This window comes from Drosophila persimilis, unplaced genomic scaffold, assembly GCF_003286085.1.
Source record: "Drosophila persimilis strain 14011-0111.01,24,50 unplaced genomic scaffold, DperRS2 tig00000910-arrow-arrow-pilon, whole genome shotgun sequence".
Lineage (NCBI taxonomy): Eukaryota > Metazoa > Arthropoda > Insecta > Diptera > Drosophilidae > Drosophila > Drosophila persimilis.
The window spans coordinates 238,007-262,907 of NW_020825373.1; the positions used below are offsets into that span (position 1 = coordinate 238,007).

Below are 24,901 nucleotides of genomic sequence, written 5' to 3' on the forward strand. Positions count from 1 at the left end.
AATGGAAGTGTGCTGATGATTATTGATGATTTCTAGACACTCAGACCTGTCGAATGACTTGCAAAACACGAATGGAGGATGATATGGTGTAAGAACTAACTAAATTTGTTGAATAGAGAGACTTACACAAGCAGGGATCATTGATTGAAATATACATTTTAGTTCTTACAAATATACCAAAATATACCTTTTCATTTTCCATTCTACCATTTTAAAGTCATCGATTATTCGTTGATTGGCTTTTTAAAGTCTTCGATAATTTATTGATTACTATTTTGAATTTTTCGATGATTCATTGATTACTTTTTAGAAAGTCATTGATTTATTTTTCAATTTATCGATCATTTATTGATTACTATCATCGATAATTCGTTGATAACTATTTCAAAGGCTTCGATTAGTTTTTTAAGTTAGCGATTATTCATTGATTGCTTTTTATAAAGTTGTCGCTTATTAATTGATTACTATTTTAAAGTCATCGATTAATCATAAAAGACTGTCATTTGAAAATGTCATTGATGAAGCCCTAGGTACTCCCAATGTTAAAGTCATCTTGGATGACTTCAGACTCTCAACACATCGTCATCGACGACGCGTACTGTAGGATACACTTTTTTCTTAATATTGTATATTTATAAATATTTGTATATATTACTTTTCAATCTAAGTAATAGAAAATTCCTTCATTAGAGAGCATTCTTTACGTTTAAGTCTTATAAAAAAACACTTTCTTCCGAATTTCAGGGAATGCCCGTGACAAAAAAGAAAGAAAAACAAGCAAACATTTGTACATGTCCTGTGCATGACGCGACATTGATGCTCGCTGATGTTATATTTATTTCATTCACTACCTGCTCGTACATTCATTCGTCGAATGATTAATTCAAGAGCCCCTGAGATCAGTGTCTCCCGGCCTATTGTAAAAGATCTGTCGAAGATCCCTCGATCCCCTACCCTTAAGATATTTGTATTTATTCCACCTATAAGACAAATTCTGCTCCTTTCTAGGATCTACAACTAGAGAACATAGTTGTGATCCTGCTTGATCATATCGGCGGCTTTTTCGGCTATCAGATAGACGGGGCCATTGGGATGGCCCGATATGAGGTGGGGCATGATGCTGGCATCGGCGACGCGCAGATTGCGGATGCCATGGACCCGGAGGCGGGCATCGACGACGGCCGCCGGATCGCTGCTGGGACCCATCTTGGCGGTGCCCGAGTAGTGGTAGATGGTGAAGGTGAAGTGGCGGGCGTGGCAGGCCCAGTAGTCGCTGCTCCGCCAGCGGAGATGGCTGCAGCCCGGCAGACGCTTCTCCAGCAGCCGGGCGCCGATGGCCCGGAAGGCAGGCTCCTCCAGCAGCCGAACAGCCTGCTCGATGCCACGGACCGTGATGTTGAGGTCGTACGGATGCGAGAAGTAGTTGGCGTAGATCAGGGGATGCTCCTGGGGCCTGCGGCTGCGCAGCTTGATGCGCCCGCGGCTCTTGGCGCGCAGGACCATGGGGAAGATGAGGAATCCGTTGGCGTTGCTGCGCTCCAGATCGCCGAACATGTCCTCATAGATCTCAGGCCTGAGGCCGAGGGCCAGCCGCAGGGCCACGTTCGTCTGCAGGCCCCCGCCCACCACAAAGAGCTCCACGTCCGCCCAGCCCTGGGGATTCTTCGGATCGTCCAGGGCATAAAAGGAAATGGCCTCCACGCCGCCGGGCGTCCGCAGCGGGCCTCGTCCGCGAAAGTAGTCCCCCAGTGCCTTCACACTGAACATCTCTCGGATCTGCAGCGAGGTGGCGTTGCACAGCATGCTCACCGCCGGCGCTATATGATCCTGCAGGTTGTAGCCCACCGCCAGGTCGGCTATCGGCTTGATGCCCACCTCCCGGAGGTGCTTGGCCGGCCCCACGCCCGACAGCATCAGCAGCTGCGGCGTGTTGATGGCCCCCGCCGACACGACCACCTCCCGGCGGGCCAGCACCTTCTGCACGCGTCCCTCCGTCTGCACCATGATGCCGTAGGCCGTCTTCGTCTGGGGATCGATGAGCACCTTGGTCACGAGCGCGTTCTTCTTCACGTGGAGGTTGGTGCGCTTCCCCTTCAGGGGATAGAGGTAGGCCCGGTTGGAGCTCCAGCGGGTCTCGTTGTAGACATTGGCCTGCAGATAGGACACCCGCAGCTGGGTCTCTCCGTTGTAGTCGCCCCGCGGCATTCCCGCCTCCTGGGAGGCCCGAACAAAGGCATCGGCGATGCGAGTGCGCGGCTCCGTGTAGCTGATCTTGACGGGTCCCTGGCGGCCGGGTCGAGTGGGTCCTGGGTCTGCGTCTGGAATGTTCGAGGCCTCGTACTTGCGGAAGTACGGCAGGACGTCCCTGTAGCTCCAGCCGGGATTGCCCAACTCCGCCCAGCGATCGTAGTCGCGTCTGCTGCCCCGGGTGTACATCATGTAGTTGAGCACGGAGCTGCCGCCCATCACCTTGCCACGCGGCCAGTTGCAGCGGTTGTTGTTCATCGCGAGGCAGTAGCTGGCGGACGGCTCCGTGCGGTACTTCCAGTTCATTTCGCCCAGCTGCAGATAGTGCGCCACAATGGGCATGTCCATGGCGTAGCTCTCGGGTCCGCCGGCCTCCAGCAGCAGCACCTTCCACTTGGGGTTCTCCGAGAGGCGGGCGGCCAGGGCGCAGCCGGCGGTGCCGGCTCCCACCACAATGAAGTCGTACTTGGTGAGCAGCTTCCGGCCGTTGTCGAGGGCCTCCAGATCCAGCTGCGCCTGTCCCCGTCGCATGAACTCCATCATATCGAGCATGCTGTTGTCGTAGTAGCTCTGTTCGGCCGCTGACGCGCTCACAGCAAGGAGCCCCAGAAAGGCCAGGACAAGGGCCCAGGGCCTGGACAAGGACCTTTGCGATGTCCTAGCAGTCATGGTGGGAGACAGTCAGACGGAAACACTCAGTTCCAGCAATCGACTGGCGCAATGCACCGCCGGGAGACTACTATCAGCCCTACCGCCGCACAGATTGTTGGGAATCGTTGACAATAGCAGCTCTTGGATCGAACTGTCTGTCCGATGAGCAACAATTATTTCTCTGCCCTGCCCTGCCCTGCCCTGTCCTTCCCTGCTCTGCCCCGCCCTGCCCCTAACTATAGGAACGTGCAGCATGGCATCATTGGGGGGGTCGCCAGGGGATCGAACCGTCATTGAAAGGCTGAAATTATCGAACAATCAAAGATCGTAAGCATTCCATTCGATTCCACACGATTAATGAGCCCAAAGTCTATTTAAATTGCACAAATCCCCCTCTAAGAACAGGTCTTTCTCCATTGAATTTCACGCTCGAAATAAGGGCTGTAATCGTGGAAGCGATAGAAATGCTCTGATCAGAGGTGTACGATTACGCAGTTCTAAGAAAGGGATCAGGGGATCTCATCTGAGACTATCGCATTCGATAGTTGCTGATTTCTATATCAAAGGATTTGGTTGCTTGTTTTGTTTTGTTTCCCTGGAAAAATCAAATTCAGGGCGCTACGGAATATGCATACAAATCGCTTGCTCAAGACGAAAGACGGAACATTATTAAGTACTGCTGATTTATGCATTTTGCATTTACCATTTAATGGAACCGATATACGAGATATATATTCAGGAACAAGAGCAAAATATCTAATGGCACATCTATTGTAAATATAGAAAACGTGCTGTTCATCTTAAGGAATGTCTGATATGCATATCTGGGATAATTGTCACGCTTCGTTTGAAAAGAATTGAAAACTTTTTTATTGGAATACAAATTAAAGACTGAACATATTTAAATGAAATATTAGTTAAAATGCATTTTGATTTAAATAAATAAAATAACATACATACAAAAGTAAAAAAAAAAAAACAAAAAAATTAAAATAAACAAAAAATTAATAAAAAATAAAAGAATAAAACATATACATCAGAAATGTAATTAAATAAACATAAAATTATTATTTTAAATGCGGCGCACATTGGTCTTAAAATAAAATACTTTAAAAGAAATATAAAATATTAAATTTGTAGGAAATAAATTTAGTTTGAATATAAAATATATTTGTTTTAAATATGAAATAAATTTATTTTAAATGTTGAAGATATCTTTCTAAGTATAAATTTTATTTATTTTAAGTATTAAATAGGTTTATTTTAAAAATATTATTTTTTTTAAATATATTTGTTTTTTTTTTGTATAAAATATATATTTATTTCATTTATTTATTTATTTATTTTATGTTTAATATTAAATATATTTATTTGAAATCTGAAATTAAATCAAATATTTTTCAATTAACGTCAAAATGTAGGCGAAAATAATTTCTTTTTACGATTTCCACTCTCAAAAAAATATAGAAAGCGTAATGTTCATCTTAAGGAATGTAAATATCTGGAATAATTTACACATTCCCAAGGAATTGCGAACATTTAGAGTGGAAAAAAATAAAGGAAATATCAACATCGAAGGGAATCTAACAGATCTACCTGATACGATTAAACTGATACTCTGATACTCTGGAAAATATATTCTTTGTCAAATATTGATTGAACCAAAGAGCATCCCAAGTGCATCTCTGAAGGGAGGGTCGACAAATTGATGTCCGTTCGCGATGTTCGATATGATAAATTACCAGTTGAAAACACTTCATTTATTTGATTCAAAACGATTCCACACCATCATCACAGTGATAGGAACTGCCTCTCACGATTGCAATTACATTCGCGATTGGGTGAATGGGAGTCGGAGGTGGCTGCTTGACTGCCCATAATACTGTTTTGCCTGACGCATTGTCTAGCGAATAATTTTATAATTATTTCCGCTTGCATGCAAACAACTCAGGGCTTAGAATCCGACCCACAGCCCCAGAGAATCGGAGAACCCGGGCTTTACTTTGCTTGAAAACCCACAGAGATTTTAGGCACGAAAACCTGACGTCTAGGCGACCAGCCGACCGCAACCATATGACATACTACTACTACTATTACGACTACTACGACTCGTAAAAGAAAACAGCATAAAAAATTACGATAAATTAAGATGGTGCTTAATGATTTTTTGATGTGTTCTCCGCCCCAAATGAGATATATGGCTGGTCGAAGGACAGGGGCTGTGGCTCTGGCTGTGGCTGTGGGTCTGGTGTGGGCTTGGACAGTTGGGAGTTGTTGCTCTTCCTCTCCAGGGAGATCGACACCAGCTGATCATTCAGCATACCAATGAGGTTCAGCCCAGGCCAGAACCTCTGAGAGCCTCAAGGCCGGGCCAGAACCAGAACCAGAACCAGAACCGTTGACATTCAAGTGCCTTTTGTTGGCCGCAAACTTCGGAGTCAGGGCTCTTCTTGCCGGTCCAACAGTTGGCTTCAAATTTCGCAATTTGTCTGCAGTTTTGGGCCTCAAGTTCGTCAAGCTACTGGCTTCTGGCCGCTGCAACGGCTCTAACGGCAATTAAAGTGTGGCTTTTAAGGCTTACAGCACAGCACCATCGCATCGATAGGTATTGTGGCTGTTTCTGTACGCTTCAAGTCAAGAATTTATCCAACAACTCGTTGTCTTTGACCGAGTTTTTCTCAAAGCAGCTTTTTTCTTCTTCTGTTAGTCTTGTTGCAAATTTTATTTTTGGCAAAACCGCGGCCCGAGTGCCTCTTGTTTTGGGCCTCGACTTTGTGTGCGAGACATGTTTGTTTTTTTGTTGTGGTGTGTGGCCCATCTGTGCCCCTGGCATTCAGACCGAGATCGAGATTTCCACAGAATTCTATTAAAAAAAGGAAAGATGAACGATTTTCCATTCATTTGGCATCTTCATGCGTGAGTCTGTGTCCGTTCGCTTATGGGAAATTGTGCTGGAAAAGCCAAAGAACATAGGAATGGAGAATGGAGTGAACAATTGAGTTGGTGTTGACTCAGGTGGCAGCCTCGTTTAATGATCGTTTAATGGTCTTCAGAACGACTGGCATGCCAACAATCGAATCCCACCTCAGCATAAAACGATTCGACTGATTGCTATTTGTTTCGATCATCGTGACGAGGCATTCTAATGCTGGCCACAAATTTGCATATACCCCTGAAGCAGATCGGATGCGGGGACCCATTCTAGAGACCTGATCTTCCCAAAACAAACCCGTTGTTCCAGTCTAGTTACATTTGGGCTGGGTTTTTATCTGCCCAAATACCAAAGTAAATATTATCGGGCGTATTTTTTGAATAATATTTGCCATGGCCGCAGACTTAAAATGAATCTGTCCGGGGGGGATACCCAAGGCCAACGAAAATCCCCCACAAAGCTCGAGTGCTCGAAACACAGTATGCCCTTTCCTGGCTTTGACAGGCAGCATATGAAATCTAGGAATCCTTTAGAGATGGGATAGCAGGCCAGGCTATTCCTGGAAACAGTTTAGACCGAGCTGTCGATTAAATCACAGCAGAGCAAAAAGTAGCTCCTCAAAATCAAAATTACGCATAAAGAAAATCATCGAATTTTTGTGAGTAAATTATACGCGTGTGTGTGTATGTGAGTCCAAGTGCCCCTGTTCGCCCCACAGCGCGATGTCCGTACGTAATACAAAGCAGCAGTTACGCGAATTCCTTAAGGCTGCCAGTGTCGGCCCCCAGCCCAGCGATATGGGCCCGGGGAGTCCTGACGATGAGCCCAGCACCTCGGGGCTGGTCCAGCAGGAGAAGGATGTCTTGGGGCTACAATCGAAGGTGGTGAATGCCGTCGAGACGAAGCAGGCCATCGAAAGCCCTGTGCCGCAACGCCAGAGCTCAACCGACGGCAGCATTTCTCTGGATCTGGAGAGCGATGACCAAAATGTGTCCAGCCTTCGCCCGGAAGGCTCGAACAGCTGGACTCAAGGCAACAACAACGATGCGGTGTATACGGATTCACTGACCGTTTCGGTGGATCGTGTACGTTCGATGGTCCCCACTCGCCGTGAGCGCTTCTGCAAGGCCTTTTTCAGCAGCCTCTGCGACTGGATGAAGCGCATTGCCGCCGGCTTCGGGCTGGCTCCCCAGGAGTCGGTCTCGGCCTGGTACAAGCACTGCTGGGACACACTCGGATCCGACCCTCTGGATCAGCACAGTGGCTTCGAACTGGACGGCACCGCCAGACCCATCGCCACCTCCACGCCCATGCGTGAGAGTAACTCTAACAAAGCTCCATAACAATCCACACAGCATACTTTTCGCATTCAAATTGGTTTCAATTGAACACCTACACACCACTGCAGATAGGCAACCACAACATCGCTTCATAACAATCCAAACAGCATTCCAACTGGTTTCAATTGAACTCAAAATAAACTTTAATCCCTGTTCTGATTGAGAATCTCTTCTGAAATGATCTCTTATGCTCTTCTCTGTTGAAGCCTCTTCTGGCGTTTCTTCCCGTTCGAGTAGTCTAGATATCTATGGCCGTGATCCCCCGCGATCATCGTCTATCCATCATCAATCAACACGAGACCACTTTGATCTTTTTGTGCGATCAGTACGGAACTTCCTGGCTTTGTCGCTGCCGATGCCGAGTGTTGGACTTCAAATCAAATAATTGCACACTCTAATGTGCTTTAATGCCGAGCAAACAAAACCGTAATGTTACGAGTATCTGCTTAAACTATCGTATGTGTCTTTGTCTGTATCTACATATATCTAGGTATATGCGTATTCCAATTATGCGCATTGTGGTCATATCAAAATGTTATTCAACTTTTCTGTTTCTGTGTCTGTTTCCGTTTCTGTTCTGCTTTGTCATGTCAATCATCCGCACAGAGACCGAAATCGATTTGTTTTGGACCGACGAGCAATAGCAATCCACTTTGCTGCGGGTTAAGCCGAAGTCTCTCAATAATTGATTCATTTGGCCTGACTTCCTACCACAAAACATTCCAATCAATTGGATAATAGTCGAATATTTGGGGGAAATAATTGTATTGAATTCCATGATAATATAAAGCCCTAAAATCACATTTTTTGTATCTCTTTTGGAGCTGATTTTGTGTGAACATTTATCTCTGGCACTTAATTGGTTTCTGCAAACTTCTGGAGCTTAAGAAAATAATCATTTCAATTAGAATGATTCATTCAGACTACATCGTTCCTTGTTCTACAATAAAACACCAAAGGAAGGCTAGTTCTGGATGCCCTTGCAGCACGATACATGTGTACATCTCAGATGCGACATGATTGCTGGCGGTGCCTTGTCTTCCGTTTTCGGCTGTCCGTTACTCTTGTCATTTGCCTATTCTATTGCTTTGTTTGAGCGCAGAGACTCGCTAAAAGAGGATCATAGGCGCGAGAAGATGAGAGGCTCTCGAACGTGGTCCTTGGCTCCGAAAGAAGGAAAGACAGAGAGGCAGTAAGAGTTGGTAGTAACATCCCCACCAATCAAAATCATCAAAGAGCTCGTAAAGTAAAAGAGAACCAAAGCTGATGAAATAAGTGAATCATCGAAAAACGTGTTAATTAAAACCTGACATATGTCTGTATGATATAGTGATCCGATTTCGATCCGATAATAAAACACATTCAACTAACAAGCCGTGATTTACTTTGACCTGGTTGAGTGTCTTCTATTTGCGGAATAAATGGAGCTGCTTTCATTTGTTTTAGCCGGAAATAATATTCAGTTTCCGGATAATCAATATTTGTGGAAACTCTTTGAATATTTAATCGTCTATTTCCACATAGTTTGACTATTATGTAAATGAATGATTCAATCAGAACCAAAAAGCAGCTTAACCACCAATCTCCCGTTCTGTAAGTGTAAGACCATAAAATGTTATGGTCATTGGTCCCAATTTCCTACCAAAAAAAAGAATCAAGATCGTCAAGGTTGTGTGTGTGTTGGGGTGGGGGTTCCTCAAAGCTTGAAGTGAGGCCTGATGTAACCACTTCAATACGTAACATGCTGTTCAGGTTCAGTGGGTAAATGGGTCAGGCGAGGCCCTAACACGAACACGAACACGAACACAAACACGAACACGAACACTATCACTAATCACGGTCCAGGGTCGGGTCTCTGTAGCCGTCGACCGGTTACAGCTGAAGAGATCGGATTGGTCTTGGGGCTACTTCCGATAGACCTAAGAATGTTTCCCTTATGAATATTTACACATCATCGTTAATCTGTTAAGAATTTCATGAAATATGGAATATGGAAACCGAGCCCAGCCCATTAATAACCGTATTTCCCTCTTCTTTTTCACGTATCTCCCTTACAGGTGAGTGGCACGTCTGGCGTCTGTGCGAGTTGTATGCAAATATTCGAATACCAAAGCCAGTCCAAGACAAAGATCAAGTTCATTGGGTCTGGGTCAACTGCTTGGCGGAGCCGGGACATGGCAACGATGGCAACGATGGCAACGATGGCAGCGGTGTCTAACGGGGCACACAACAAGTTTATTGACCTCTAACTAGAACGGTAACACATCAACACGGAAGTAGCTTGGCAGCGCACACACTTCCGTTGGCCATTGACATAGTTTCCTTTTCAGCAAATTTTTTGATTTTTGGATATTTCGCATATGGATTGTATTTTTATTGCGCTTTTGGCCACGAAATCGCTTATCGGTGGCTGGTCTAGGGCACAGCTTCAGGTCTCTGAAGTGCTCTCTGAGCATTTCACGAGCTCTGCAGTGCAATGGTCAGGTGTCTGGTGTCTGGTGTCTAGTGTCTGGTGCGGCGTCTGGTCACGTAGACCTCGAGACGCGCCATCTCCTTCTCTGGGATGCACGGATGGGGGCGTGTCAGGTCTGGGTACTCTCGTACGCCATGTGCAGACGAATATCAATTAAAAACAGGTCGAAACCCCGAGCGGTAAAGCGGCTCGAATGGCAGATACTGTGGGCGCATCGGAATCCGATGTAAAGGATCAGATCAGATGATGCATTCCCAACGGACTATAGAATGTGTACTTGAAGAGAAAGCATTATCTGGAACGCATTGAGAAACGGTCATACCCGAGGCTACGGCGTATCTCGGTGCAGCCTCTCCGCCGGCCAGGCCTTGAACTTGCCTGAACCGCTCCATCTGCTCCGTCCAGTCCATTAAAATGTGTGAATTGTGGGCTCGTGTTGATTTTTTTTTTTTGATTTTTTTTTATAAATTCGGAGCTCAGCGTCTTGGACCTTTACATTAATTAGCCATCAATTTTGTGCCTTGAGTTAAAATAAAATCTTTTTAGTCTGTACGTTTTTCGGGGCCTCAATTAGAACATTAACGAAGTACGTCCAAAGTTGGACAGGGACAGGGACAGGGACTGATCGTTTAGCATGCCTTCGATATCGGAAACTGTTCGGAAAAAAGACATTCAATATAATTTGCGTTGATTAGACCGCGGAGAGTCGATTGGCCAGTTCCGGCTTCCGATGTGTTCGCGTGTTAGCATGAAAACTGTTGACCAAGGTTGTGGTCGGTCCGTTGGTCGGGGCCTGTCAAAAAAGATGATTTATAACGCATTGATTGGGCTGTTGTTAAGTCTTTCGATGTCTGTTTCAGTTTCTTTTGGTTTTTCCTTCGGCTTGCTCTGTTTGGGGCGTTCCTCTGTGACAAGTTCAAAGTTGGTTCCCCATCGAACTGTGAAAATGATTGTTTCGCCGTCTTCTCAGCGGCCATAAATTAAAGCCATTTTTTCTGTATTTTTGTGTATGGCGTGACGTGACGTGAAGTCGCGCCCAAAGGTTAGGCTATCATTTATGTTTGCCTCTGTATTGCTGGAGATGGGAGCGTGACTCAGATTGTGTACCCTGATAAAGAACTCGTGAGGAAGATCCAGGGAGACGATCAACGGGAACGGAATATCTTGTCAGCGGAACAAAAAATATAAACGTAACCTTTGTTTGGTTCCTCATTTCTGCATCAATGCTACCACTAGATAGCTTGTTACTGATTAAACAGAGAGCCATTGAATGGAATGGTATCGGGAATACCAAACCCTCAAGTTCCCAAATGTTTTCCGCCTTCTGGCAGCCCTCTTCCTTTCATGATATTCATGTGCTTGCGGCTCTGAAGAGCCAGATAGTAAAGGAGAAAGGCGATTGAGATACTATTTAATTATATGTTAATCGTTTCATCTACTATATATATCTGCCCATCGATATAATTTTAGATCTTTCTTACACTTTTTTCCGCTTAAATTTTGCATGAAACCCCATTGCCCATTGCTGCTGCTTCATCTTGAAGCTTCCTCTCGAGGTCTTTGACGTACATATGTAGGTTTCTGTGGCCTACAAAGATGCAATGGGTGATGTATAGGTCCTGTTCTGGCCCTGCTCCGAGTCTGCCATGGCTTGCTTTTTGGTCTGTTCTTTTTAATGAGTTCCACTTTGCGAAGGGTCTGTTTGAAAAATTTGATTCGATTTTATGTGTAATTTTATAGAAAATCTGTCTATAAAAAAGTCCACAAATGGCAATATAGGGTCCTCTAAGATGAAAACAATAACAGAAATATTAACAGACCCAACAGACCCGAAAACAAAGCTCGGCTAGTTAAATAGTTAAATATATTAAATATTCTGGTCAGTTTATACCTCCTCCTCGCCATCCAGGATGGCCTTAAAGCTGAATGGCTGAAGCTGAATCCCGAATATATTTTGCCCAATTCGGCAAGAGCCGCAAAACCAATAAATGATTTTGAAGTTTTTGTATTTTCAAAGAAAAATATGCAATTTTTTGGAATACCTTTCAAAGGAAAGAAGACGAAGGGGTACAAAAATTCTTCAAATAATGTGCTCAAAATTATTTAAAATAAATTGATTTAAATTCAGAATTCTTTGTGCTACAGCGCCACTGGCACATGTAGCCGATAGTATATCGACTAAGCATCCGATGGTGTTCTTTATGCCACCACTAACTCACCATCTCATTTTCGTGGCCTGCTTTTGGGCTGTCTGCGAAATGCCGTGCCTCCCTATGGAGTGAGCATACCATTCTCATCCATTAATTTGCTAATTCATTCGTTCGCATAATGTTTATGTTTATGCTTATGTTTATGCAAATGTAATATATTAAATAGAATGTGTGTCGTTTAAATAATGCGCATGCGTGTATGGGAATTTTTTGTATAAATAGTCGTAGAATATTAACTTAATCAAAACATAACTTAACGACAAATTACACAAATAGTAATCGAAATCAAAAAGGAACAAAAACAAACAAAAAAATAGTAAAACAATAATTAACTAAAGCTAGGAATACACATCAATGGAGGCTATAATCTATGACTCGATTTCATCATGCTTCTTTCTGTTGTCTTCTTGCAATGGAAAAGGGTGGTCGGGGGTCGGGGGTCGGGGGTCGAGGAGTGGAGAGTGGAATTAGTTGTACCACAAAATTTGTAGAAGAATCCGTGGAGAGCAGCTGGAAATGAGATTCGATTTGGTGGTGTTTCTTGGAGCTTTAGATTTTGTAGAACTTGCAATTGATCCCATTATTGGGATTATTGTGTGGCTAAAACAATTCTTCTAGATTTCTTTGGAGACTGTTGCTGTGATCCGCAGCACTCCCAGAAAAAAAACCTCTTATGAATGGCAACATGGATGCTCGTTTGGCGAGAAACAGGGAGATATCTCTCTCTCTCTCTCTCTCTCTCTCAACATTGTTTAAAGCTAATGGACCCCTGAGCACTGATCTGGCGCTGACTCTGACTCTGATCGACCTAACTCTCTGAATAGGTGATGTTGCTGCTGTCGACGATGTTGCTGCCTTCAATGATGTTGCTGCTGATGTTGCTGCTGCTGCTGCTGCTGCTGCTGATGTTGATACCTTGAATGCTGCTGGCTGCCTCATCCGTGTCGCCTGCTGCAGGTCGACTCTTTGTGCGCCCAGCGGTGGAGGAGGTGGAGGCCTGTCGCTTCACCTTGTACTCGGGATTGGTGAGCCAATCCTCCTTGATGAGATCGGCGCCCTTCTCGGCAATCATGATGACAGGTGCATTCGTGTTGCCGCTGCTGATGGTGGGCATGATGCTGGCATCGATCACGCGCAGGCCGCGCACACCGTAGACTCGGAGGCGGGGATCCACGACGGCCTCGGGATCCCAGGCGGGGCCCATTTTGGCCGTCCCGCACGGATGGTAGATGGTCATCGAAATGGTCCTCACATGGCACTCCAGGTAGGCGTCCGAGAGGAACTTGTGCTGCTTGCAGTTGGGCAGCGGCTTGCGCCACAGCCGCGATCCGAACTGCTTGAAGACTTGCGCCTCGGCCACGCGCAGGGCGATCTTGGCGCCCTCGACGAGGGTCTTGGCGTCGAGGGGGTCGTCAAAGTAGTTGGCATCGATCAGCGGGTAGTGAAAGGGGTTGGCCGTCCTCAGCCTCACCGAGCCCCTCGATCGGGGACGCAGCAGCAGCGGCATAATCGTCCAGCTGTCCTTGTTGGCAATGGGATGGTAGACTTCCTTGTAGACAGACTCCTTCAGGCCCAGCACCTTCTTCACCCGCGCCCCGTTGTCCGAGTTGATCGACGCCGGCGCCATGTGGAACTGTATGTCCGGCCAGTCGACGGTGCGATTGGAGTACGGCGTGTGGACAAAGGCCAGGCCCTCGACTCCGCCGAGGGTCGTCATGGGTCCGCGTTCGCGCAGCACATACTGAAAGGTGACGGCCGTGGGATTGAAGCGATCCTGAATGATGGCCACCGGCTTGTCCACCAGAAACGTGAGTCCGCCCATGCCCACATGGTCCTGCATGTTCTCGCCCACGGGCAGGTCCTGCAGCACTCGGATGCCGTGCTTCTCGAGCTGCTTCCGCGGCCCCAGTCCCGACAGCATCATCAGCTGCGGGGTGTTGATGGCCCCCGCCGAGAGGATCACCTCCCGACGGGCCGCAATGCGATACACCTTTCCGTGCTTGACAAACTCGACGGCCTGGGCCCGCATGGTGCCCGGCTCGATGATCACCCTCGTCACATGGGAGTTCATCGACAGATGGAAGTTCTTGCGCTGCCGGATCGGTCGCAGAAATGCCTTGGCGGTGGAGCAGCGGGAGCCCCGTCGGATGGTGCCCTGGGCGATCATGAAGCCCGACTGTTGGGCCCCGTTGATGTCGCGATTCTGGTAGCCCAACTGCGTGCCAGCCTCCACGAAGGCCGCCACCAGGGGCGAGTGCCAGGGCGACTCCTGGACAGTCAGCAGGCCGCCCCTGCCATGGTAGGCGTTGTTGGCCAGATAGGGATTGCGGTTGTCCTCGGACTTCTTGAAGTAGCGCAGCACCTGGTCGTAGTCCCAGCCGGTGTTCCCCAGCGAGGCCCAGTGGTCGTAGTCGTTGCGATTGCCCCGCACATACAGCATATAGTTGAGGACGGAGCTGCCGCCGAGGACCCTGCCTCTGGGCCAGTTGCAGCGGTTGTTCTGCATCCCCAGACAGGCCTTGTTCGAGGGCTCCGTCTTGTAGGCCCAGTCCAGTTTGCTCAGCTGCAGGTAGGCGGCCAGCGAGGGCACGTCCGAGATCTCGTTCTCATCCGGCCCGGCCTCGATCAGCAGAACCTTCCACTTGCGCACCTCGCTCAGCCGATTGGCCACCACAGCCCCCGCCGAGCCACTGCCCACCACTATGAAGTCGTACTCCGGATAGAGGTTGAGCTGGTCCAGTGGCCGCGACTCGGGGTCGACTGCATCGTAGCGATAGTAGGTGATGGCGGCCAGCATCAGCGGTATTAGCCAGAGGCCCGTCGTCACCACGCCGAAGGTCGACTTGATCACAGTCGTTATGAAGAGTAGATTGAGTACCATAATGATCGGGTTTCGGATTGGGATTGGATATGGTTACGTGTTTTGGATTGGCTTAAGGTTCAAGGGATTATCTTCTTCTCTTTCTCTATAGAGATTCCCCTATACATGTATTCTCTGTCTCTGTCTCTGTCTCTGTCTCTCGCTTCGCTCTGCGTTTCTAGCGTTTCTTTCTTTTGTGCATGGCGCGGCTCTGTTCTGCCTTGCTCTTCTCTATGATCCGCCAAGCTGCGTCCTTTACTCTGCTGCTTGTGCCTTGTGCTGCCTTGAGGCTTTGCTTCTCTCCAGTTTTGTCCCTTGGGATCTTTTCTTTTTCCAATAGTGCTCCTCGTTGGCCAGCTGAAAAAATACATAGATAGAGAAACATTTGAGTTGGGTTTGATTTGATTTGATTGGAATATCCTGTTCTATCTGAGCTATCTTCTTGTTCGGCTTACTTCCATATCTAAGATCAGAATGGGATAAATCTTCTCTTTGCTGGGAGAGGATATTCAGGGAGTGGGCATAGCAAGAGGCTCTGGTATATAGGGAATCTGTACCATATATATCTCTCCAAACCATTAGAGCTATCCCTACTGAATGACCTACCGGCAATGCCTCTTCTATGGGGTCGAGTCTCGCAGCGGAAGCTCTAAGAGCCAAAAATCATAAACAGAGAGGGACAAGCATTAATGGATTTTTATATCTAATAATATATATAACTCCATATAATACTACTCTTCTATAATCGACACATTTTTCCTCTAAACAAGCGTTAATGTTGTATGATATTTTTTCTGGACTTAAGCACACTTTTCCATCAATAAATTTGGCTGTCGAATGTTTTTCTCATTATTTTTATCCCATAAAATTATCCATTTTCTGTACGATTTTGGCTATTAATATAAGCGTTATTAGGTAATTTTTTAAGTGAAAAAATGTCGAGTGAGAGGCTTAACATGCTGCACTTTCCCAAACGAAGGTGTGAGCTGCGATTGCTACGGTCTAAAGGAGCTTCTGGCCTGGTTCTATGTACAACGCGCACAACCATTAGTTTCGATTGCTTAAATATGATGTAAATTGCATGGCCGAGTGCAGTTGCGGCAGACAGTTGCATCAGACAGCAGACGGCAGAGTGTTGCACTAAGTCCCAATAAACCAAAGCGATGTGCCACCCTCCTCCCTTGCCCTGCCTCTGTAATGATTGTGCGTGTGTGCGTGTGTGTGTGTGTGTCTTGGACTGGACGACCTTGACGTTATTCCGGCTTATGTGGAGAGGGTTTTCTTTTATGGCTTACATTTGAATGTAAGTCACGTATGTGGGGATGCATCCACAATGCCCAGATATCTGCCATTTGTTTGTCTTTCAAATTCGTCGGCCGTACAATATTTTGTTGCTTTTATTGTTGCTGTTGTTGTACGATCCAACAATAACAACAACAACAAAATGTGATGTAACAGAAACCAAAAGCAAATCGTTGCTGGATTTCGGGGGTATTCGTAATTGGCGTGCTCGATTGGGTAAAAGAAATACGAAATTTGGTTGTTGGTTTCGGCTCTGTCTGGCTTTCGGTAAGTATTTGTATTGCGAGTATATTGTATCTTGTATCTTGTAGATGGATAGATACACATTTGAGTGGGTCTCTCCGATCAGCCGGCCCAGGCATTTGCTATTTTTGGGCTTTGTTTTGCTTTCGGGCAGAGGGAGCTGTTGACACATGCCCCGCCGTGGTTACCCGACGTTGCCGCCGTTGTTATCGAGCGGGTGTTGAAATATCTAACGGCACTTAACGCTTGTCTATCCAGTTTACAAATCGGAGGGGTACGTATGTGTATATGGCGCCGGGCGAGATCTTGTTGGGTTGGGAATGCTGGAATGCTGGAATGCTGGAATGCGGCATGTTACGGGGGAAAACGCTTTCGCGAGTGGGTGAGAAATGTGCCATGTACTCGTCTGTAGTGTACTCTGTAATGAGTGTGGGATATCATATGCACTGCACCCCCCCCCAATAGTGCACACTCACATTTCCACTGGGAAATGGTTAAGCCCACAAAAGTTATCTTAATATTCATCTATCTCTTCGGGACTTATGGTAAATCACGATCACTTTTCCACTCGCTTATGGGAAATTATGTACAAAGAATCAACGTCGTTTGCATTACCCAGGAATGAGTGGAATGGAATGCCTGAAGTGCGCTTGGAACGGCGAACAAGGGAGGGCGAGTGTCGAGAAAGCGGAGGGGGAATGAAGGTGCCTGAGAAAGAGGGATAGAGACCAGGAAATAGGAAAGACGGACGGAGGAGATGAACAGAGATAAACGAGTGCAGAATGTAAGTCGATAAAGAGCTGCAGAAGACAGACTAAAGCGAAAGAAGTGTTGACGGAGGCAAAAAGTGGAAGATGCGGTTAAGTGGTGATTGAGTCGGAAGGAGAGTCACACTGGTGATTCATGAGACCCACTCTGCGGTAAAAGGAAAATACTAATCCAACAAACAATGCTTGAATATCGGGGCGGGAGCTCAAGGCCCAGATTTTTACCCTCCGAAAGGGCTCTAATTTACTTCCTCTTGAAAACAGAGATTACTCATGGGGCTGCGATAGCTATATCTTTAAAAAACTAGCATCATAACCAGGAATTAGTGTTAGGAAATGCAATCATCTTAGAGGGGAAGCTAATAAAGTTGTTCTTCGCTCTTCCATAGCCCGAATCAGCACTTTCGGGTGAGCGGAATGTTCAATAATTTGCCCTGCATTGCATATTCTTTCTCCATAATTTGAATGGCTCTTTGATATAATTTTCTGTAATTCCTGTAGTTTTTTTTCGAAGACTCGTTTGGCTCTGATGTTCCTTGCCATTTCTCTGTAGTCTGTACTACTTTCCGGAAACTATTTGTTTTTATCCACTAATAAAAGGGAGTCTTTTCCTTCAGGAAAGGTGTTTTCTTTCCAGGATGGCGGATTTTTAAATGGTTTATTTAAGAGTCTCGCCAGTTTAAAGATTTTCTGTCTTCGCTCTGAGGAGCCCTTTGGGCTTTCAATCGTGTCTTTCTGCTGGAGTTTCGCAACCCTTCGCGTGTCTGACATAATCGGTTTCAATGTCGATTTCTTATCACTTCAATTAGCCAGCGAAACCCGCTCCACTGTGGCGCTGTCCAAGTGAAAGGCCGCCACCCGAGACTGGGGCAACCGCTTCCACTACAGGTGGCTCTCAAACCTTTCCTGGCAGACTCCGACTCCGACTCCGACTTCGGCCTCGGCCTCGACTCTGATCCAACCGCAGACACAGATGCAAGATGCAGAAGCACGAGCAGATACAGATACAGATACAGATACAAATACAGAGAGTGGAACCGTTTTGGGTTACCATTTCTTTTACAATTTCTCATTACTGGCTGTTTTTCATTTCTTGGGGGTTTGTTTTTTGTGCAAAAAAAGCGACAACAACCACAGCTGAAACAAATTGTTGTAAAAATGTCGAAAAAGCGCGCCACGAAATTGGGTCAGCAGCGACGGTAAACGAGTTTGGCCAAGACAAGAGGGCTGCTGTGATGCCACGGCTCCGGGACCAGGTAAACCTGTTGGCCCGGCCCGGCTCGGCCCGGTCCGGAGTTGCCTCTTCCCTCATGGTTCCCCCAATCCCCTAGCAATAGTTTTGCGCCTCTACACTTGAAAAAATCAGACAGAATATTTGTGATCAGCTCGAAGACGAACTTGAAGATTCAAAAACTGATCATTGGATCACTGGATTCGATGGTTCGGAAAGTATATGTAAAGCGTCGACTCGCGACTGGCTGGCCTCATGTTCGCTGATGTTTTCTTTGGGCCCGAGTAGCATTTAAGCCAATTAGCCAATTCCTGTCCAGCAGTGAAGGCCATGACCAAGCCACTCACTCGCCCGACGAACTCCCGGCCAGCACCCACGCATTTGACGAACAAGCCACTTTGACAATGATGATTGAGACAATTAAAGTGATTTTCTTTGCGATTTTGTGCGTTAATTTGGTGTAAACAAACGCATGACAAGCGGGGACATGGACCGACAGCGTTGGTGGGGGGTGGAGAGAGGGGACAGGGGGACAGGGGGAGAGTGAAGGGTGCTCATGATGATGTAGTGTCAGTGTCAGCCGGTGTCAGTCACCTTGGTGGTGCGGTGCCAAAGCAATTTGCCCCCGGCTGCTGTTCTTCAGATACGACTTGGGGAGATGTCATTGTGTCAATGACTCGATTTGGCCCAACAGCAGTAGCAGCCGCCTTGCCTGACTAACTGTATTCACAAATGTTGCAATTAATTCGGCGCCAGAGTGAAATGTTTAATTAGTTAGCGGAAAATTTCATTTAACTGCAACAACACCCCTGGAAATAGTGGCAGCCACCATTTGCGGCCCGTTGCCTGCCACTGCCACTGCGTGTCCAGTGTTAATAATGCCATGCACGGCCGATTAATACAACAAGTGGAAAGCCTATGGAAAGTATGGCCATCTTTCAAAAATGTCTTGATGCTAATGATCGATCGCAGACTCTTATCGATGACAGACTCTCTTTTCAAGTTGAAATCCTACCAATGTGCAGTATTTATCAACCACAGACTTCTTTTATTGGCTCAATGATGATTGAGATACATAATTCTAGCGATTATTAATAGCCATACATATATCGACAGACGTCGATTATCATGGTGTATCGATAGATCGCCATCGACATTATTGAAATTGCTCAATTTCGCTTAAGCGATCAATCAACGATTGAGTATAATTTTACTGCCATTTTGGTCGAAATTAATGGCCGAATCTTACGATAAAAGATGATACTTATTTGCGGCTGCGGCGGCGACTACGGCTGCTGTTTTGGCCACGTTAATGCCCCCTCTTCGACGGTTATGCCACTGGGGCGCGGCTTCAAACTCTCCCACAACACCTCTTTCCTTCCCCTGTCTTTCCCCTAATGTAAATGCTAATTTTTACGAGCATTGTTGTACATGAACATGAACAACAATTGTTGCCGCTGCATGGGTGGATGTGGATGTTGCTGCTGCGGCTGATGCGGCTGCTGCGGTTGTGGCTGATGTTCAGCAGCAGCGACGACAAATCTTTTTATTGTCTTGGAAAGAGGGGGGGCCCCGCCCCCTGGAAACAATGACAATGCACGGCTAGCGTTGGGGAGTATTGTTGTTGCTGCAGCATGTAGCCTACTTTTGGTTCCCCCTCTTGCCATGGCCATCGCACCATTTCTTTGTCTGCCTGCGCTTTACGAGCATGGTTGAGGCATTGTCGTACCCGGTCGGTCGGTGGTTCCTCTGGGGGGGCATACTGCTAGCCTGTATCTCAAATCAAGTCCTCAAGCTCCTGTTGTCCACACTCCAGCTATGGGCACTACCTGCAGACCCTGAGCTAAGAGCTCGATGCCGGGTAACCCCTTGTCGAGACTCTGTTTGTGATTTGTTTTAGGGTTTCTACATGTCTGAATGTAGGAGTATGTATGCCCATTTCTTGAATGCATCTCACAGTTCGTTGTTGTTGTGTTGTTGTAGTTGTTGTTGTTGTTGTTGTTGAATGTATCTCACAGTTCGTTGCAGTTGTTGTTGCTGTTGTGGGCAGGCTGAATGACTCTTACGAGATGGTGCAGATTGTGGTCTCCAGCCAAAAACCTGAGCACTGCACTGGAGTGAATCTTTTTCAACAACAACAACAACAACAACAACAACAACAACAACAACAACAACAACAATGGTTGCATCAACAACAAACAGTACTTGATCCGTCGACAGACAGGTCTCACCCCATCTCTTACTCCCTGGACAGCCCTTCGTTTCTCTGCTGGAACACTCGACCCTTCGTTTTTTTCCTTATGGAACACTTGACCCTTTTGTTTTGGTCACTCGTCACTTTTGCTGTTGGTCTTTGGTTGGCTCTGCTTACTTGCAATTATCGCCACGGCCACGGCGTTTGGCACTTGGTTTTCGGACACTTTCGGCTCACAAGCGGCGTAGCAGGATCCTTGCCTGGCAAAAGGATGCAGCAATGCGGGAGGAGGAGGATTAGGACAAAAAAAAAACGAAAAAAATATTCAACCGCTGGCTGCGTCTGCGCGGCTGCGTTGCACGTACTCGACTGAATGGAGCGTTTCGCTTGTCGCCGCCAAATTCGGCCAAAACGAAGTCGTCGATGAAGCAACAACACGAAAGCCAGCAAACCGCAAGACCAGCAAGCGGCAACAAAACCAACAACAAGACAGCCCACAAGAGGAGCGAGCGCAGCAAACGGCAACCAGCCACAAGCCACAAGCCACAAGCCAGAGACACGACCAGCGGCGGCTCGACCCCGGCGATACCCAGTACTCTGTGGCAGCCGTGCGGTGTGACCAGCGGCGGCTCGACCCCGGCGATACCCAGTACTCTGTGGCAGCTGTAGCTGTACTTGAACTTGAATAGCCTCCTATTGTTCGAATATCATTTTATTTTATCATTACTTTTGATCCTTGGATAAGTCTGTAGATAACACCTCCTTGCGGAAGGAACGTTCTGAGGAGGAGTTTGAAAATATTAAGAGTTTTGCTTAACAAAATACTGTATTTTATTGAAAGTTGGCATGACTTATAGGCTGCGAAAGCTTACAGCGAAGGCTGTAATGGAGCTTATTCAGAAATTATGTAGATTTCCGAAGTGTAGAAATTATATAAAACTGCGGATGGAAGCCTTTTCGGACCGCAAGGCTGACAAAAGACAGAAGTCCGTCAAGAATGCGGTCCGAAGGTCGTATGCAATCCACAGAAATATATATCTTATGGATCCATTGGATCAACCTCTTAAGGATGCCAGTGGCTGCCAGCGATTGAAAGCATACAAAAAGATATGCCAAAAATATGTGAATTTTGGGTTTCTTATCTAATTGGAATAAAATTTAGAACAATAATGAAAGGCAGGTCGGATTCGGATCCATCCGTAATGATCCCATCTTTCATAGTCTCAAAAAAAAACAAAGGGACTCTGCCTTTGATCCCGATCCTTCCGGGGGGAAGGGATCCTTCTCGCTGTTGCATGCTTATGCCCGAGCCCAGTAGCTCCTACTTCTATATGATCTATGATTAAGGGGTATAACGAAAAACAAAACAAAACAAGACGAGCGAGAGCCAGCCAGCTGTTGCATATTATTGGCACATCGGGCGAGCGAGCGGGCGAGCGAGCGAGCGTGTCTGCAGTCGAACATGTTCGATGCGCTGATAACGGAATCGAAACGGGAGCTGAGCTCCAGCGAAGCTTTGCCTGAAGTTGTGTCTCCCAGAAGGTCAAACTAGGTCGTGAGGAAAGGGGGGGGTGGAGAGGACTGGAGAGGCGAATCGACTGGACAATAATCATAAGAAACTCCCTACTGAGGATCGGATCCAATCGAGGGAAACACTCTCTCTTTTCAAAATTAAATATAATCAATACAAATCAAATATCAGAACCCCTATTTAGTATATTTAATCAGGAAAATATAAGTATTTTAATTTGTAGCAAACCTAAACAGAATGAACAAACTTTAGACAGAGTTCAATCAATAAAAATATATGGATAATGCATAATAATCAATAGATAAACAAAGAATCGTTTAATAGAGAAAGTCTCAAGCAAAGAATATGCAAAATAAAGTCCCATTGGATAAAAAAATCTTTAGATATTTACACCATTAGAGTGTTCTTTGATCATTTCTTTCAATATCTTTGTTCTTATAAGCTTTTATTTATAAGATCTAAGATATTTCATAAAGAAATGATTAACCCTCCAAAGATTTTTTTTCAATGGGAAAATATTCAAGAAAAAGATAGGAACCAAGCGGATGGCTGCAATCTTGAAACCTAAATTATTCAGTAAAAAAGACCCATCTAAAAAACTATGTTCTCAAAATAAAAGAATAAAACATTAAAGAAATACTCGTGGGTATTGGCAAAAACAAAGGCTACATGGACGAGAACATCTAGGAACAAGAACTAGTAAGGGTAATGGGGTCCATCCGCTGTCCGTCCAAGACTGGAAGTTCTGCTGGCTGTGGCAAGCTCCTTGGAAACAGTCGAAAGACAACCAGAAAATGGCCAAATGGAGTTATTAACCCATAAACATGCCTGAGAAAAGTATCATTTCTTGCTCTCCCGCTCCCGCTCCCTCTCCCTCTCCCTCTCTCATTTGGATTTTACCCCAGGCAACTGGCTGGGTTTTGTCAACGGGTATAATTTATGTAATCATGAGCCAAAAAAGGAAAAAAAAAAAACCAAAACAAAAACAAAAACAGCACAACAGCCACATGATTTAGGCAAGCTGTTGAAATATGTATTTCATAGCGGCTCTGCCTCCATCTCCGTCTCTACCTACCTACCTACCTCCACCTCCATCTCTCTATCTCCCTCGCAATCGGCATAGCCATCGCTGTCTCTTTCTCAATTCGCTTCGTTTCGTTTCGTTTGGTCTCTGATATGGTACTTGTTGGGTGTTAAAGTGCAATTAGTGCAGATCAAACAGGAAAGAGAGCGATCTGCAATGCTCGATAGTGGGCCAAAAAGGGAATGTGGATACCTTCCGGGCCAGCTCCGGACCAAAAACGCCCTCAAGACACGTTTAATATTGTTGGAATCATCTCTATAAATCTCTTAAAGCTCTTGCACTCAGAGGCCACACTCATATTTAAATTAAAAATTCGGTCCTTAAATATAAGCATAAAGAAATTAAATAGAAATCACTGTGACTCACAGATACGACTCGTTAATATTATTTTAATTTAATATATGGAAATATATTTAATTTAAAATATAAACATAAATATTTAGCTTTAAATATAAAAATATATTTCATTTTAGTATGAAATATATCTGAATGAAATATTAATATATTATTAAACATTTTAATTTAAATATATTTAATTTAAAATATAAACAAAAATCTTTAACTTTAAATATACAAATATATTTAATTCAAGTATAAATAATATATAAATGAAATATTTATATTTTATATTAATGCTAAAATATTGTATAAGGGAAAACCCTTTTTATTCTCTTTTTTTTTCTTTTTTTTTTTTTTTAATATAAAATTGCCATTTTTGGACCAAATTTATTTGACATTTATTTTGAAATCTTAGCTTAAACATACAAAAATCGGGGCTCATCGAATTTCAAAAGTTTCTTACATTTTACTAAAGAAAACAGGAGCTGTGGGGCGTCCAAGGACCCCGCCATGTGATTCGAATAGATACAAATTGGGAAAATATGTTTAAAACAGGCAAATTGGATGCCCCGAAATCCCCTCTAAGCTCTCACGATCCTGACAGATAGGCCCCTGTTCCACTAGAGCCCCATCGCTGTACAAATTTTCCCTAAGCGAATGGACATGTCCAATGTCGCGATTTATATCGGATGTGTGGTCTTGTGATCCCTATAAGAAGTGACGATGATCTGTTCCAGGCATACAGCCCCCGTCTCATAGAGTATCGAAACTTTCGCTTGGCTTTTCGAATATCGGGGAAGCAAGTGCAACGGGCGCTGCATCAGAGGGAGGGCCATTGGGGGGCAGGGTGGCTGATAGACAGTGCTCGAATAGGCAGTAAGGAAGCAGTGCAGCGGCACAAGTACTGCCATAATAGGTCGAATTAAAAGGGCAGCCAACTGGCAGTTCATTCCAGCTCGTTAGCCGCCACCGGCACCACCGTCGCCGCCACCTTTTGCCACTGCCTCTGCCACTGCCTCTGCCTCTGCCACTGCCTCTGCCTCTGCCACTGCCTCTGCCGTTGCTTTTTTTCTATGGTCTACGTGAGGCGCGGCACCTGACACCTTGCCATCTATGACATAAGCAGCAGGCTTGAAGCTTTTTTTTTTGACAATGCTGGCAGTCGGGCCCCTCGCTCTCGTGCTGCCCCACGGTCCAGTTTGCAATTGAAATTATATGCCTTGAACGATTCGGGGTTTGGGGTTCGGCTTCGGTTTTTGGAGTGTTTGTGGTGTTGTGCGATGCAGTACGGGCTGCAATTGCAGCAGCTTCGACTGAGGCTGCGGCTGCGGCTGAGGCTGAGGCTGAGGCACGGCGGCATAATTGTCCGAAATTACACAGAGAGATTATTCAATCCCTGTGCGATACGTGGCCCCCACCCTCTGCTTGGATTTGGTGTTTTTCTGAGACTTTTCGTATGTGTTCGACATCACGTCGCTCTGTTTGCACTTCATTGGA

The 24,901-nt window shown here is 45.7% G+C and overlaps 3 protein-coding genes across 3 annotated transcripts; 1 reads left to right on the forward strand and 2 right to left on the reverse strand.

Moving 5' to 3' along the window:
* Nucleotides 1–788: 788 nt before the first annotated feature.
* Nucleotides 789–2,994, reverse strand: LOC6602864 (glucose dehydrogenase [FAD, quinone]). Its single transcript, XM_026993857.1, has one exon. It carries the CDS (start codon nt 2,914–2,916, stop codon nt 1,018–1,020), a length of 1,899 nt encoding a protein of 632 aa, XP_026849658.1. The 5' UTR covers nt 2,917–2,994; the 3' UTR covers nt 789–1,017.
* Nucleotides 2,995–6,411: 3,417 nt separating this feature from the next.
* Nucleotides 6,412–7,317, forward strand: LOC6602863. The gene is made up of 2 exons (XM_026993866.1): nt 6,412–6,488; nt 6,549–7,317. Exon 2 carries the CDS (start codon nt 6,553–6,555, stop codon nt 7,171–7,173), a length of 621 nt encoding a protein of 206 aa, XP_026849667.1. The 5' UTR covers nt 6,412–6,488; nt 6,549–6,552; the 3' UTR covers nt 7,174–7,317.
* A 2,896-nt stretch (nt 7,318–10,213) lies between these two features.
* Nucleotides 10,214–14,826, reverse strand: LOC6602886 (glucose dehydrogenase [FAD, quinone]). The gene is made up of 2 exons (XM_026993856.1): nt 12,769–14,826; nt 10,214–10,296 (listed from the first exon to the last, which is right to left on the reverse strand). The coding sequence occupies exons 1-2, from the start codon at nt 14,732–14,734 to the stop codon at nt 10,214–10,216; spliced, it is 2,049 nt and encodes a 682-aa protein (XP_026849657.1). The 5' UTR covers nt 14,735–14,826.
* Between the last annotated feature and the right edge of the window lie 10,075 nt (nt 14,827–24,901).